Raw genomic sequence first — 16,755 nt, forward strand, 5'->3', positions numbered from 1 at the left:
TATATACACGTACATATATATGTATATGCATATACATATAGAGCTAGACTTGGCTGCACATAAATGGATATCCTGTCAAATTCAGCCAGATCTAGATTGGTTGATGAGAGTCCCACATCAATGATCTAAGCTATCGGATATGACCTATTACCCTTAAATTACTAATATTCCAAAAATTATGTGATTGGGAGATTGTCAGCCATAAGTAATTGAAACAATATATATAATTTGATGTTATTTAGACTGTCTAATTTTTTTATCATTTGATACATAGGTTATAGATCTTCGAATCACATATTTTTTGTGTATAAGTATTTTACAACTAGTAGATCACATCCAATGATTCAGATCATTGGATGTGAGATCCCAATTGTCCAACATATATATTTTACTAGATCTGAGTAGAAATCCAACTCAAATGTAGCCTATCCCACATCTCTCTCTCCCTCTCCATATATAAACATACTTATGAGAAAGCCGGAACAAATTAATTAGCAATTTTTTTTATTTAAGAATAAAGTGGAATAGAGATTTGGCTATAAAAAGAAAAAATAGGCGTTGAAGAGGGGTTAATCTTTTCCATTTTCTGAACGGCCCATCTTAACAAAACGAAAAAATTAGCACAAAAATATAAAAATATAAGAGCTGAAGAATGCCGAAGAAGTTTCCGATTTGGGGTAATGCATATCATAAAGGTACCGAAGAAGGTTTAATTGATTAACTATTATAAGCTTCCGATAGGAAAAATATATCCCTAGTTACGATGTTCTTTTTGAAAAATAAAAAAGAAATATTCCTAGCTATGATTTTAACCCAAGAAGATTTAATTGATTAACTGTTAGAAGCGACTTCCCGTACAAAGGATTGAAACTAGGTACTGCTTTTGGACCTATGCAAGTAAATATTAACAAACATTTCCAGTTTGAAAAGTTATGTTAACACTAAATCTAGATTTATTTTTTTTAACATCAAATGAGTGAATTGGGCCTTCTTAATCAAATGCAAAATGTCATACTTGTTGAACTTAGTGACAAAAAAGAAAAATTGATAGAGATTATGCATTACATAAATGATAAATCCTTCTCTGAGACTCAAGAAGATTTCGTTTACTATGCCAGTCTGCATTGGGTGCCGTTGAGGTGGCCTCATGCCAAAGATTTCTTAAAACCATCCACTGATTTCTAACTGCACTTTAGCCTCCTGTTTTGAAGACCCATTCCTCGCCCACAGTTTACGATCCCAATACTGTACAATATATCTTGAACTTATATTAAATACTAGCATAATTAAATCGTTAATGGGGAGAACTAAGAAGAGTAGGTGTCAATCAAATCTAATATAGGAAAGGAACACATTCCTTGTTACTATGTCCTAATACTGTGATTGGCCAAAGGATGACCATCCACTTCCAATCTAAGGCTGATTCATGGCTGGAATCCACTTCAATAGAACAATCGAAGTAGGGATAATGCTTTGCGAGGTTGTTACAATTAAATGCTTTGTTAAGAGAGAATATCCTTGTAAAGGTTTTTTTTTTTTTTGGAAGTAAATAGGAAGAGCATCCCTGTAAAGTTGTAATAGTTTGTTGACGATATAATTTGTAATTGTTCTCAAGAGTCAGTCTACAAATTAAGACTTTGGTTTATGAATGATATTCTTTAGTCAATGTTTGGCCTGGCTTTATATATAGGTTGTTTAACCATTTTAAATATATGGTTCCATCCAACTTTCTATTTTAGATTTTGTGGTTGGAGATGATTAGATGTAGTCTTTTTTTGCTTTTATAATCTATAAAGGAATATAAATTTAAAGGCTTTAGAAGTCTACACCATGATCCATCTTTTTGTACTTGTTGACAAGCAATCATAAATTTAAAATTCCAAATATTCTTCATGCCTTGGACTAATTCGGCCATCTTCTTGCTGTGCCTTGCATAATTCATTGAAGACAGTTGCTCAAAGGCATATTATACACAAAACATTTATGCCTATATTTTTTTCCCAAAAGAATATTTACATTGAATTCATATTTCAAAATATTGCGTTTAATAAATAAATTATTGCCATAAAAAAAACCTCCCTTGCACTACCATTATTGGCTTATAATGTGACTTGGAAAAGCCTTTCTTCTAGCTAGTATCTTTCATGGTCATATATTCATGGATGTGACGATGCCATGCCTTTATATGTATAAAAATAGAAAAAGCAATTGTTATATAATTTCTTAAACATTTTCTTTTATTTATATATGAAATTTTTTATATCTTCTTTAATCCTACCTCCTTTGTTCACAGACCGATCGATTTGCTTATTGGCTCTTTGGATCCTTAATTTCCATCATTATTTGCAGAGCAGTGGATGATTAGAGGTCGCAACATCTACATCCCAGCCCTATTCTGTCACCTACTATTTTGCAATGCACAAATGAAAAGGCGCAAGATGGGCTCAGCTCATCCAACCTTGAACAGGAGAGAATACCAACTCTTGCAAGTAACCTCGATACTATGGATTTGCCAACGCCTGCTAATTGCATGACCAGATCTTGGATCAAATCTAATGGACCCCATGAACTAAATTTGTTGCTGGAAAACAGACCTCGGGGATGACCGCGAACTGAAGAGGAGGAGCTTCTGCTATAACGCAGCAAAAAGCTTTTGGCGGAGGGATCCGGTGAAGACTCTCCGATGTTTAAGTCAGAGAGGACTGTAAAAAAAAAAAAATCCATCCCTGCTTTCGTATGTACTTATATATGGTACGGAAACAGATTCAAATCATACACTCCCATTAGATGTTCAATTGCAATCACAACTCATTCATCAAGTCAAAAGCCTGTCTGCCCCTTTAATACTACCGTAGCGTTTGCAGCCGTAGTCGGCAGTGGTCTCCTGTGAATGGCTTTCGCTTCGGGTACACAGAAGCACAGCGTTTCCACTGTAACGCAGACTTACCTGCACTTGACTTCGTTGGCCGTTGGGTCTTCTATTACCACATCCTTAATCGAGCCCTGACTCACGACATGATGATTGGTTTTCTTTTGCGACATCAACTGTTGGATTGCATTTTGTGCAAATCTCAAAGCTGCCATTGCGACGAATGCGAGACACACAACCCGACTTCCCGCCGCAACGCTTCCTGTTTCCCACCAATCACTAACCCGATCAATGACCGAAGAAGACAGCAACAAATTTCTCTCTGTACGAATTTCAAAGCTGGCTATATACACTCCTCTTCAGCAATTTTCACTCCTCAAGTCCATATCTCTCTTAGCTAGCGCCTTAGGGAAAGAGTCAAAAGAAAGAAGGGTACGAAATCCCAGAAAACAAGTGTAAATACCAACCTCGATGCCCTAGTCTCTCACATCTGGACCACCCCCGCGCGCGTTCAGATTTCAGAGATCCACGGCCAAGAGGTTTCTCTTCGTTGCAAGTTGACTCGGTGCTTCCCATGCCGCTTCTCGTCTTCCCGTTCTCCACCTTCTACACCTCCACACACGTCCATCATCTACGAATATTTCAAACAATAACCACCTACATTCAATAATTTACTATCGCTGTACATTTAAAAAAGAAACTATATGTGCGTGTGTATATATGTAAGATCCGGTCGTTACACCATTAATTAAAGGCCCCCCTCCTAGTCCGACTCCTCTCACCGGATCCTACCACTTCCGCCACCACGCGGCGAATCACCCCGCCGCGAAGGGATTCCGAGGAATAGTTCGGTATATATGAACGTTTTGAAGGCGGGTCGGACGGAGTCTCCTCTTTTTCCCTTCTTAAAATCCCGACAGTAATCTAATATTGTCACTTTCCTTTTGCCTCATCTTTTGATTTATTTCCTCGCTTTATGTCTGTGGAATTCCCAGTGGAGGGCTAGCCCTCTCGCGCTGCTCCTTCTGGCATTCGCCCCTGTGGAGACGCGGAAACGTCTTTTCCCAGGGATTCCAACCGCGTTCCCGAACGCCGCTCCCTTATATTTACTCCTTTGATCTCGCCGCCCCAGCACAACCCCCAGCCCCTCTACTCCTCGGTCCATCACCCCTTCTCTTTCCCCACCGGGGAAAAAAAACAAACAAAGAAACGTACTTCTGGATCGTACTAATAATTGTTCCATTATCGATTGAGATCATGAGCAGGCACGAGCGCCGGTGGGCGTCGGACACCGTGCCCGGAGGGAAGGTCCTCAGCGCCGGATCGTCGCCGGGGAGCATGACCGATGGCGCCGAGGAGTTCGTCGAGGTGACGCTTGACCTCCAGGACGATGACACCATCATCCTTCGCAGCGTCGAGCCCGCCTCGGCCGTGCCGCACGCCGACCGGGACTCGGCGGAGGCGACGCCGATGTCGGCATCGTCGAGGTCGCCGTCGATGGCCCGGAGCTCGTCGCACGGCCGCCTTCGCCAGTTCTCGCAGGAGCTGAAGGCGGAGGCGGTGGCCAAGGCGCGGCAGCTCTCGCACGAACTCAAGGCGGAGCTGAAGCGGTTCTCGTGGAGCCACGGGCACGGGAACCGGGCGGGCGGGGCGTCGTCCTCCGCGGAGGCGTCGGGGGCGCTGGACTCGGCCCTCGCGGCCCGGGCGAAGCGGCGGCAGACGGCGCAGCTGCACCGGACGCGGTCCGGGACGCAGAAGGCGCTCCGAGGTCTCAGATTCATCAGCAAGGCGAATGGCGTGGATGGGTGGAACGAGGTGCAGAGCAACTTCCACAAGCTCGCCCGCGACGGCTATCTCTCCCGTTCCGACTTCGCCCAATGCATAGGTTTCCATTGATATTCTTTTTGAAAAGAGATCTATTAAGTTTTCTTTTTTACACATATTTTGTTGCTCTTAGTTGATTATTTTCATTTAATTGTGAAGGAATGAAGGATTCGAAGGAGTTCGCATTAGAATTATTCGATGCATTGAGCCGGAGGAGGAGAATGAAAGCAGAGAAGATAAGCAAAGAGGAGCTCTACGAGTTTTGGTCGCAGATCACTGATCAGAGCTTCGATTCTCGTCTCCAAATCTTCTTTGACATGTACAACGATCGCAGAACTTTTGATCATGAAGATTAAGAAACTAGAATACGGCGTTAAGAGCTTAAAGATGAAGCTATCCATTTTGGTATCGATCTGAATAGTGTTTTTAATTTCTATGGTTACAGGGTGGACAAGAACGAAGACGGACGAATTGCAGAGGCGGAAGTTAAAGAGGTACGTGAGATCAAAACTGGAAGGGAAAGTATTATTTTATCATAACAGAAATTTAAGTTAGTAAAATAGAGCCGTCAACTTCTGGGGAGAAAACTCTGTGATTAATTTAATGGAATGGATTTACCGAGTTAGGAATTAGTTGCATCATTGCTCGGCTAAAATATAATTATGAAATCGGAGTTGGTGAACGAAGCCATTAGCCATAGCCAGCAGAACCAACGACTCCTACCCGCTGATCTCCGTGAGAAATGTTCATGTTGTTTTTTTTTTTTTCCCGACCCCTTTGATATCATTAGTTAGATTTATTTCTATCCAAGAAAAGTTGAATCGTGATCCCTGAATGGACGTTATGGCATGAAGAAGTGATGATTATTATGTGTGATTACTATTGTGCCCTTAGGATGGTAAGTGACTTGTCTAATTAAGCAGTAGGTAAGGGGTGTTTCGGTCAATGTAGTCAAGAGTTTGAAGTTTAATAATATTCCTCGATAAAATTATTAGAAAGTTGATAGGTTTCGCGGTCGTATGCATACTGAAATATTTTTAATTAACGATATCATTCGTCGCAGATAATTATGCTGAGTGCCTCTGCAAACAAGCTGGCGAGACTCAAAGAACAGGCGGAGGAATACGCAGCTCTAATCATGGAAGAACTGGATCCTGAAAGACTCGGTTATATCGAGGTTTGGATACATAAAATTCCACTCTCTCTCTCTCTCTCTCTCTCTCTCTCATTGGACTACTGGTGCAGCTACAAATTCCTAGGCCTTTTTAAATGATTTTAATTATATGCTCTTATACCAAGGATTATTTTAAAAAAGTAACTAGTCTACGCTTCAAAAGTTTTTTTTTGTGTGTGTGTGTGTGTGTGTGTGTGTGTGTGTGTGAATTAACGAGTCCAAAGCCTTCTACGCATAACAGTCTATGTTGTGCCCATAAGCATGCTGGTGCTCTGTCGGTCAAATTAGAATTCTAGTTTACCTCTTCCAAAATTAGGATGGAAGTATCTATCTATGCACGTCCAATTAGTACCTAATAGATTTCAAATCACGCATAGTTTAAGGTCAAATAACTTGTCCCTGCTCGTGCGCTATTGGCTTGCATTGATTTAGATAATTCTCCATATCGGGAAGACAAGGATGAACCATACCAGTGTGAGCTACATTTAATTGTGCTCCGAGCTTGCTTTTTCTTCCTCTTTACCCTGATGACTTTTTAATTTCTAAGTGAAAACAATCCAGTAGCTAGAACTGTTTTATTTAGTGCTAAAGGGCCCAATTGTGAACCTTCGCCAATAAAATATCATTCCTAGAATGCCCTCGTGGTTTCATGAGCTCATTTCTAGCTTGGCAACTTGTGACCATATTCCCAAAAGTCCTGAAGTGTCCTTGTCGTGTGGCAACTTGGCATCCATCGAAAATTATATACCAATCTAAGCGCCTTCAAGGCTACTACTTAGACTGGCTTAGTAACTTTACACATGCAGGCGGCGCGATGCAGCTTTCCTACCTAAACCTCTTCCATTGTCTCATAACAATCACCTGGTTCCGTTTAACTTTTCCCACCCGTCCCTATTAATCACCCATCGTAGTGGTTGAACGGCTGTTGATTATGGCTCCCCTTTACCTCCTCCATGTCCCGTCATGCTCTATCCTGTACCCCACCACTCGAGGTGGTTTGCTTCACAAAGAAGAGTGTTACAAACACTAGACAGGAAACCACTTCAGGTGGAACAGTAATTTGTATTATAATATAAGCAATGATCAAAGTTCCTTTTAACTTTGAAAACCAAATGTTCCATAATACATACTCCCTTGCTAAATAAGCTCGAAAAAGTTATTAGCAGCAAAATATGGAACGATGATTTGTGCTATAATAGTAACAACAACTGTGATCATTGTTCTCTGGACTAAAATTTGGAGAAATGTGATTGGTTTTTTGGCAGCTATGGCAACTGGAAACCTTGCTGCTTCAGAAGGACACGTACCTAAACTACAGCCAGGCACTGAGCTACACGAGCCAGGCATTGAGCCAAAACCTAGCAGGGCTGAGGAAGAGAGGGCCCATCAGGAAGCTGAGCACTAAGGTGGGATACTACTTGGAGGAGAATTGGAAGAGATTGTGGGTGATGGCACTTTGGATTGGAGTGATGGTAGGGCTGTTCACCTGGAAGTTTATTCAGTATCGGAACAGGTATGCGTTCGAGGTGATGGGGTACTGCCTCACCACGGCTAAAGGTGCTGCCGAGACGCTAAAGTTCAATATGGCTCTCATTCTCCTTCCCGTGTGCCGGAATTCCATCACTTTGCTTCGCTCCACCCGGCTTTCCCGTATCCTTCCATTCGACGACAACATCAACTTCCACAAGGTTAGTGCTCTCTCGCTATTGCTATCACGTCAGGTGGGCTCTTTCAAGTGCCACATCAATGGCAAGCTAGCGACCGATCGAGCGTTGCGTAACTTGCTCGTTCGCATGGGAGACAGTTGGTCCGACAGTGATAATTTAGTGAAGTGAAGTTGGTTCTGATCAGCTGGTACCACATTATCCACATAGGCACGCAACACCTTCCCTGGTACATGGTTGCTTGCCACCTGCTTGTAGTGGACACCAAAGGCTGGCCAGGTGGCTGGGGAATACTATCACTATTAAGGTTACCTAGCAGCTCAATTAAGGTGCTTAATTTGCCTGTGGTGGGACCAGCTAGCTCTTCATCGAGAAAGAGAGGCTAATTTGCCTTACCCACTCCCAATTCGATGAATTGAAGTTTCTGTCATGCAAAATGCTTGTATCGATATCACTCGATAGCCAGCGTCAAAAGAAAAAGAACGACTATCAAACATGACAGCTTTATGTGTCGCATGCAGCACATCTTTATTGATAGCCATCCATCTTTAAATGACGTCCATACAAAATTGCATAGGTAGAAAACGGATCTCTTGCCGCTAACATGGCAAGGTGTAATACCGTCTACGAAAATACTCATAGAAAATATGTTGGATTTGTCTGACATCTGGCGCTGCATACTATTTTCACTTTGATTAGTATTGTTAAGCAATTATAAATCCTGTATTTATCTTAAAATACTTTCTTAAACCTGTTGATTATTTTGTGATGCAGACCATAGCGGCAGCAATCGTAGTTGGGGTTATACTCCACGCCGGGAACCACCTCAGCTGCGACTTCCCGCGTCTGATGTCAAGCTCAGAAGAGACGTACGAAGGCTTGAAGCGTGATTTTGGCGACCCCAAGCCAAGCTACATGGATCTGGTCCGAGGCCCCGAGGGCGTGACAGGAATCCTAATGGTTCTCTGCATGCTGGTGGCCTTCACCCTCGCCACCCGCTGGTTCCGCCGGAGCCTGGTCAAGCTCCCAAAGCCCTTCGACAGGCTAACCGGCTTCAATGCTTTCTGGTACTCCCACCATCTGTTCATCATTGTCTACGTGCTTCTCGTCATCCATGGACAATTCCTCTACCTCGTCCACCATTGGTACCGGAAAACGGTAACATGTTATCCACTTAGCTCCCAACTTTCTGAAATACTAGAAGCTTAGTTAGCCGATTTCAAGTACTTACTCTTTCTTTTCTAGATTATAATTTTCAAATGATTGCACTGCTGATCTGATCCTTTTTAGCATTGCAGACATGGATGTACCTTGCCGTTCCTGTTCTTCTGTATGCCGGGGAGAGGACTTTAAGGACCTTCAGATCCGGCTATTACTCGGTCAGACTCCTGAAGGTAAACTTGATAGGCTGCCAAATGATTTCAAGTGCCAACAATTGAATTTAGCCACAAAATTATACGCTGAATTCTTCTGCACTCAGGTTGCTATATATCCGGGTAATGTTCTGACCTTGCAAATGTCCAAGCCTCCAGCATTCCGCTACAAGAGTGGGCAGTATATGTTTGTCCAATGCCCAGCGGTCTCGCCCTTTGAATGGTAAATTCCAGTACGCCTCTCTACATCCTAAGTTTCTGCCAAACTAATGTCCATGCTGACACGAGAAACTCTGTTCTATATTCTAAGTTTCCGGCAAATTTATGTCTGTGCTAATACCCTGCTTGCTTCTGTTTTCATCATTTCGTGCCTTCATGACATGGTGGTGACATATGTCACCGTTTTCCCAAAGAAGAGATCTTACAACTATACTAGTCCCTTCACACTGTGATGAACTATTTAATTGGCCTGGGTGAATGTGGCCAAAGTATTTCATATTTAGATCATTTTTTTTCGTCTGTCTTCTAATATTGCTTGTTTGAACATGACATGTTCAATACTGGCGATTTATAATTTTCAGCTCCGGTTTGTGTCCAGGCACCCTTTCTCAATAACTTCAGCTCCTGGGGACGTTTACCTCAGCATCCACATTAGACAACTAGGTGATTGGACACGAGAGCTCAAGCGAGTCTTCTCAGAGGCTTGTGAACCTCCAGTGGCTGGAAAGAGTGGCCTCCTCAGAGCAGATGAGACCACCAAGAAAAGGTATGCATTGAACTTGGTGAAATATCAAGATAGTTGTTTTATCCATTCTTTTCATCACACGAAATATCACAACTTGATTTGCCTGAACTTTTGCTACATTACTAGAACTGATATATATAAGAGGCTTCTTTTTTTCCTTGGTACAATGTAAGAGGCTCATTAATGTAACAAGTAATTAACTAGAACCAAACAAAAGGATTGTGTCTCTGTTTTCTATTGCTTCTTTTTTTTTTGTATATGGCGATTATCATGACTGGTGCTCCTGATTGCAGCCTACCGAAGCTCTTGATAGATGGACCTTACGGTGCTTCCGCTCAGGACTACAAGAAGTATGATGTCCTGCTACTTGTCGGACTTGGAATTGGGGCGACGCCTTTCATTAGTATATTGAAGGATTTGCTTAACAACATTGTAAAAATGGAGGAGCAAGCAGTGAGTACTTCCTTCTTGTAGCATTAGATCTAGGTAATTTCTTAGGATCACTTAGCTTTCAGGGTGGACCTCGTTATCCATCTTATACTCTATAGTTTCCCATGGTGCTGATTTCCCTTCAGTTCTGAATACTTGTTTTCCATTCCTCTGTCTAGCTCATGTTTTCTTGAAGCTTTTTCTGCTGATGAAGGTATCCATTAACTTCTCACCTGCTTCTAGGATTCTATCTCGGATTACTTCCCTCCCCCGGATCAGAACGGACGGGTCGATCTGGGCACAATTCTCAAGGCATCGCGACCGAAGTGGACTCTCAAGACCACCAATGCATACTTCTATTGGGTGACTCGCGAGCAAGGCTCCTTCGATTGGTTTAAAGGCGTCATGAATGAGGTTGCCGAGTTAGATCAAAGGGTAAAACAGCTCAATCTACCAGTATTCTAATTCCGCAATAGATACGAGATGCTCGAAAACTTCCATGCTGACTATGTTGAGTAATCACTAGGGCATAATTGACATGCACAACTACCTCACAAGCGTGTACGAGGAAGGAGATGCTCGATCGGCACTCATCACCATGGTCCAAGCACTCAACCATGCTAAGAATGGTGTTGACATAGTATCTGGAACAAGAGTAAAATCCTATTCCTCCTTGAGTTACACAAGTCCTATTCACATATGGTAGCTAGAAAGCCATTGGACTCGGCCGACGCCAATCTTCTAATCCTTTTTGGCTTTGTTTACAGGTTAGAACACATTTTGCAAGGCCTAACTGGAAGAAGGTCTTCTCAAGAATTTGTTCCAAACACCCTTATGCCAAGATAGGTCAGTCTAAATTATCAACTTCAAACGGGAATTCTTACAATAATAGGTTGATGATTACTTTTTATTTCCACAGCCTTAAGCTTGTTTACTTATTTGATTGATGGTGTGCTGCAGGGGTATTCTACTGTGGGGCACCGGTCTTGGCTCAAGAACTGAACAAGTTGTGCTTTGAGTTCAACCAGAAAGGCACCACCAGATTCGATTTTCACAAGGAGCACTTCTAGTACCACGTACATATATACTTAAGACATACGTTGGAGTAAAATAATGTAAAGCTTTTTATTCTTTTTTCTAAGAAGGATAGCGAACAGAAGGAGACACAAAAGTATACCTATAAGCCACAAGGAGAAAGGAAAAAAGAAAAAAAAGAAGGGGAAAAAAAAGGAGGGCCAACCACTACCACTGGGGGTTGGTGAGTGCGTTGCGTGGGCCCGCACGACACAAGGCGGAGAAACGGCGACTTCTACGTGGCCACGTGGAACCAGTCGACCGGTGGGGGACAGCTACTACCAGCCGGTGTTTGACTTTGTGCAGTAACGTGGCATATCCTTATTGGCCTACCTCCGGAAGTGGGTTGGAAAGCGAGCGGCATCGGGTTGGACCAGGACGTCCGTGGGGCCCGCAAGGGGGCCTCCTTCTAGAAGGTGTGGGCGGTAGAACAGCTGGATGGAGAGAGCAGCTTATCCTCGTTCGTTCGAGTTTGGTAGACTAGGAGGCAAGTACGAATTATAAAGCAAGCTGTATATTCCGATTGAGATTAGCTATTGGGAACAAGAGAGGGGTCAAACTGCAATGAAGCACTTAGTTATTTGGTGGCTGAGGGGACTGGGTCTTTGTTGGTGACCCTGGAGATATATATGTTTTGCTGTGACCAGAAGAAAAGGTCGACAATATGAGATTGTTAGAATAATGTTTGAGTACGCAGCTTATAGGGATGATTGGAGCACGTCTTTAAGTGTAAAGAAATAGTTGGACCGGTTCATATTATGTGCATTTGTGCAGCTGTGCAGAGTGCTTGAGTATTGTTGTTAATTTCTTGAGGGAATCAAAGGCATCAACATGGGTTCTTGATAGGTTTGGCAGAACTGTATTTCTGTATTGTTTTCTAATTTGATTAGCAGAACAGGGATTACGCTTTAACAAGCTAGGGAAACAAAATTTGCACTTCCTTCAATCACTGAGAAGAGAAGGAACTTGGAGAGAGAGTTGTTCACCGACAAGCAGGCTTGTGGCAAGTATGGCGTTCATATCCCACGGCCAATAGAAGGTGAGAGGTCTGCATCATTAAAGGTCTGCCAACGAATAGGCCCATATGACTAGGTGAACAACCTGAAAGCAACCAAGTCGGCAAATTTGACTGGGAAGGCAGCACCAGCCCATGCAAATAATTAGTGCACGATAAGGACATTTCCTTCTGCTTTGGAACTAGACTTAAACATGGGCCGCGTCACCTTGAAGCCTGGTCAAGAGGCAAAGCGAGGCAAGCATTGTTGTCTGGGCTGCTCTTAAAATTCTTGACCCAATAAAATTTCGTGCTGAGCTTAACCCTTTGGCCCTTCAAGCTCAGATTTCCTCCCACCCCTCCCATTACAAGGTTCGATACGTGGCCTTAAAGCAGACAGGGGTAGGGCTCGCACAAGAAGCAAGCTTGGGCTTCAAACAAAGGCCAAGATTTGTTAGGCTCAGCAGGCTGATGCTATGTTCTATCCCGGTCCAGGTAATAAAACCCGGGTCCCACACCCTTAGTTTGTGTGTGAGAGAGAGAGCCCCGTTCAGCTTCTTGTACTTTACTTCTAGTTTCTGCTCCATTTTGAAAATTTCTGTTATCTACTAGTTAATTCATATGACCAAGCCTTAATGAAAAGGTTCTGATCAGAAGGAACCTAAGCGATCTAGGATTTTTTAAAATTTTAAAAATAGCTTCATATTTCTTATTATGATAATTAGTGGCAGTTTAATTTGATGAGTTTTTTGAAAATATTTGGTTTACTTTAATTACCCTTGCAATTTCCAAGCCTTAATCTTGCTCTATAGGAAATCTAGCTCAATTCTGCTGAATGTCCCAAATAGGCTCCAAGATAGTCATTTGGTCCGTCGGTGGAGAAGTGGCTTCAGCCTGGCCCAGCCTAGAAAGGAAAACTATGAAAGAAGTTTTGTTAGATTTCTTGGGCCTTTGACGGCTGGACAAGGCGGACACAGCCCGCATTCACCAAGGCATCGTACTTTCTTCTTCTTCTTCTTTTTTTTTTTTTTTTTGCTGAAAACGAGAGTATCATACATAACGTATACGGATACAGCCAAGAAAATCAAAAGACAGTACATCACGGAGTGCACGGGGCAACTCCGCCTCCTCTACCTAGAGATGGTCCCCCGAATGGTTGGCAACAAAAGAGACCACCCAATTTACGGCCCCATTGGCCTCTCTAAACACGTGCTTCGCCTGAAGCACCAACCCATCAGAAACCATGGCTCGAATATCTTTCAGTAGCGGGTGGTAATCTCCGACCCCCCCTCCTCGAACACCTACTGGATCCATCCAATGACTGTCGCAGAGTCGTACTTCATGCATCAAAATTTGCCACATATCCAAGCCTGCATAGCCCAAAATCGTTCAACCAAATAAATCCCTGGGTATATCAGGCTATGTTCAGCCTAACAATTTTTTGATTTCATGTTAGGGCCATGTCCTCACCCAGCCAATACCTAGGTGTATTTGGAAAATTCAGTTTCAACTTTCATGTGGATGGTACAGTCTCGTGACATATTTGCAGTTGGAGAAACATTTAATATGGCATTTATTTTATATACATTTGTTCTCTTCCCCCGTTAAGAATAGTACCATTCGTTTTTGCGCCATATGGAAGATTTCTGATGTTCATTATTTAGTTAACTAGAATTGGCCTCGGCAATGCTTTCCTCCACAAGAATCCAATCTAGATTTCTACGGTATGGGAGGTCTCACCATCGTTCTTCCTCCTCGAGATAGATTTCCTTTCAGAGAAGGAGCGAATGGGAACGACCCGTGATGGAATTACAGTAGTTGTTGCTATCAACGCCCGAACATAAAGGACAGGGAGACAGGCAGCATCCATGGCTGCCGCTTCTCGCATGATGATGATGGAGACACGGACAGTCCTTACCAAGCACCTAGAAATGGTGTTTTCAGGACAGGTTTAGTTTTTTTTCTCTTTAAGATCATTATTTGGATATAATTATTGATATCGGATCTACATTATTGGCCGAGTTATGCTATACCAGTCGTAAGATACCAACCGAAATTTCCATATATCAGTTATTGGATTTCGGTCGAGATCTCGATATCTGAAACCTGAGATATCAGTGGAGATTTGGAACCGAAATTTCCATATCTCAGTTATAAGATTTCGGTCAAGATATCGATATCTGAAACCGGAGATATCAGGAGAGATTTTGATGTCTTGATTCCTAAGATATGGATGGAGATTATGATGTCCTTGTTCTAAAATATCGTCCAAAACCTTGGTATATCAGTCCCAAGATATTAGTGGAGTATCTCTACATTATTGTCCTAGATATCGGACAAGATTTTAATACCTCAGTCCTAGATATCCTCCGAGTTCTTGCTCCTTCCAAAAAAATTTTTACCTTCCATTACCAAGATAAACCCAGATTCTGATTCATCTCCATCTTCTTGTCCTCCTGCCAATATCATCAAGATCTTGGCTTTTAAAAATCTCGCATATAACTCAATACTTCATATCCATTTGCGGCCTAAAAATAATAGGGCAACTGGGCAAGTATTAGACAGTAATCAGGGTTTTTTATTTGATGACAATGGGATATTTTACCCACCCGTAGATCCAACCTCAATATATAGTTTGGGTCAAGTTAGGGTGGTAAATGACACACCTTTTGTTCAAACTTTTATGCGCAGTATTTGCTCAATGACTTAGTATTCTATTCTTAAATCTTTGCAATGTAGTTCAGTCTTATTCTATTCTTAAACTACCATTGCCAAAAATTAAGTTGTATCCACCCAACGCATGTTTCTATTAGTTCTAGTACTCTAATTACTTGAATATAAAAGTGACGACATGCAGAATGACTCAAATTTGTCCAGGAAAGTTAGAGGTTCATGCATCAATATTGTTGAGCTCTTTTAAGGGGATGAATCAACTCACAAGCATCAATTTTGGTAGCAAAATGTTGGACAAGACTAGATTACATAAACCATGTGCTGTAGTTGTTATAATTTTAACGGCTCTTTTTTTTTTTTTTTTGCTAAAAGCGGGTTTTCATACAAAACGTGTACGAATACACCCAATAAAGTCAAAAAATACAATCTCACGGAGAGCCAGAGGCAGCTCCCCCTCTCCCACCCACAAGGTATATCCTGAATGATGAGCCGCGAAGGCAGCCACCCAGTCGGCTGCCCCATTGGCTTCTCGAAATACATGCTTCGCCTGAATGGCCACCCCAACCCCACACATCATCCCTATGTCCCGAACCAGGGGGTGGTCTGAGCCCTCACCCCTCAGCCCCTTCTGAATCCAACTGATGACTGTGGCTGAGTCGCCCTCCAAAACAATCGAGTCAGCCTGCAAAGCCTGCCTCGCATAACGAAGACCGGCCCAGGCAGCTCGTAACTCAGCCCCGGGGACCGACGTGCCGAACAACTGACAGCCCCCTGCTGCCACGACTCTGGAGTGCAGGTCCCGTATCACAAAGCCCGCACCGCCTCGCGCACCTCCATCCAAAACCGATCCATCGAAATTGACCTTGAGGAAACTCGGGGGTGGGGGTTCCCAGGTGAAAAACACCATCTGAGAAGCTGCCGAAGCAGAAAGAGAACCACAGGTGTCCCGAGCTATCAGAGGTCCATCTGAAGAGGATCTGATCTCCAATGCCTGTACGCGCGCTAGCTCCACCACGAACCTCGGTGACACCCTGCGCTCACCGAGGGTACGAGCGTTCCTTGCCAGCCAGATCTGATGTGCTGTGCAAGTCGCTCGAATAGCCTCCTGACATGTCCGAGGGCAGACCAACCACTGCTGCATCGTCTGTAAAAACTGAGGCCTCCCATGCCAGACCTCCTGCGGGAACCCTGCCCACTGCCATGCCGACCTCGCCCACGAACACTGGAAAAGCACGTGGTCGACCGACTCCTCCACACTGCATGTCCCGCACTCCGCAGGGATCTCACATCCTCGCCTACTCAGCGCTGCTCTCGTCGGGAGACGGTCCCACGCCACCTTCCATAGGAAAAGTGCAGCCCTCGGGTGAAGCCCTGACCTCCAGATCCAAGTGTAGTCCGGCCCTGGCTCATGCTCCTGCTGGATAACACCGTCGAGATCTCCCAGTCGGACCCTGGATCGGCAGGAGGTGCCCCAAACCCTAACATCAGGCCCCCCATAGCCTGGCACCGGAAGAGACCGGAACCTCTCAGCTAGATGTACCCCGAACAGCTGACGTAACCGGGCATCATCCCATGCTGACTCTCCTGGGGCCAGAAGATCAAAAACCCGCAGTCCCTCCGCCGCCGCAGTATCAATCATGGTCGGCCAGCACCTCAGTGGGACAGTGTCCACCCATGGGTCCGCAGTCACATCAATACTCCGCCCATCGCCTACTATCCACCTGGTATTTGCCGACACCGTCGGCACATACCTCCTAATCTCACGCCACATGAAGGAGACTCGCCGCCCACTCCATGCCACCTCTGAGCCGTCACGTCCATATCTGGCGGCCATCACCTGACTCCACAGCCCGTGTGGCTCTAGCAGGAACCGAGCTGCATGCCGAGCAATGAAGGCCTCGCGACGCTCCAGCAGGGACTGCACCCCGAGACCGCC

General features: G+C 43.8%; 1 protein-coding gene across 1 annotated transcript; it reads left to right on the forward strand.

Moving 5' to 3' along the window:
* Nucleotides 1-3,833: 3,833 nt before the first annotated feature.
* LOC103709004 (respiratory burst oxidase protein F) lies at nt 3,834-11,997 on the forward strand. Its single transcript, XM_008794152.6, has 14 exons — nt 3,834-4,754; nt 4,853-5,012; nt 5,139-5,187; nt 5,757-5,870; nt 7,133-7,555; nt 8,306-8,689; nt 8,830-8,925; nt 9,012-9,127; nt 9,503-9,670; nt 9,943-10,102; nt 10,322-10,513; nt 10,605-10,733; nt 10,846-10,924; nt 11,039-11,997. The coding sequence occupies exons 1-14, from the start codon at nt 4,127-4,129 to the stop codon at nt 11,146-11,148; spliced, it is 2,808 nt and encodes a 935-aa protein (XP_008792374.3). The 5' UTR covers nt 3,834-4,126; the 3' UTR covers nt 11,149-11,997.
* The last annotated feature ends 4,758 nt before the right edge of the window (nt 11,998-16,755 follow it).

The sequence above is a fragment of the Phoenix dactylifera genome, chromosome 9 (genome assembly GCF_051530095.1).
Source record: "Phoenix dactylifera cultivar Ajwa chromosome 9, Ajwa_hap1_PhDact_Kaust_v1.1, whole genome shotgun sequence".
Lineage (NCBI taxonomy): Eukaryota > Viridiplantae > Streptophyta > Magnoliopsida > Arecales > Arecaceae > Phoenix > Phoenix dactylifera.

Excerpts from the sequence above, each read along its gene's own strand:
- LOC103709004 (XM_008794152.6), top strand. The coding sequence starts at position 4,127 with ATGAGCAGGCACGAGCGCCGGTGGGCGTCGGACACCGTGCCCGGAGGG. Across the intron at positions 8,690-8,829 it reads ACCATTGGTACCGGAAAACG|ACATGGATGTACCTTGCCGT; the intron begins GTAACATGTTAT and ends TTAGCATTGCAG. Across the intron at positions 10,514-10,604 it reads TTGCCGAGTTAGATCAAAGG|GGCATAATTGACATGCACAA; the intron begins GTAAAACAGCTC and ends AGTAATCACTAG.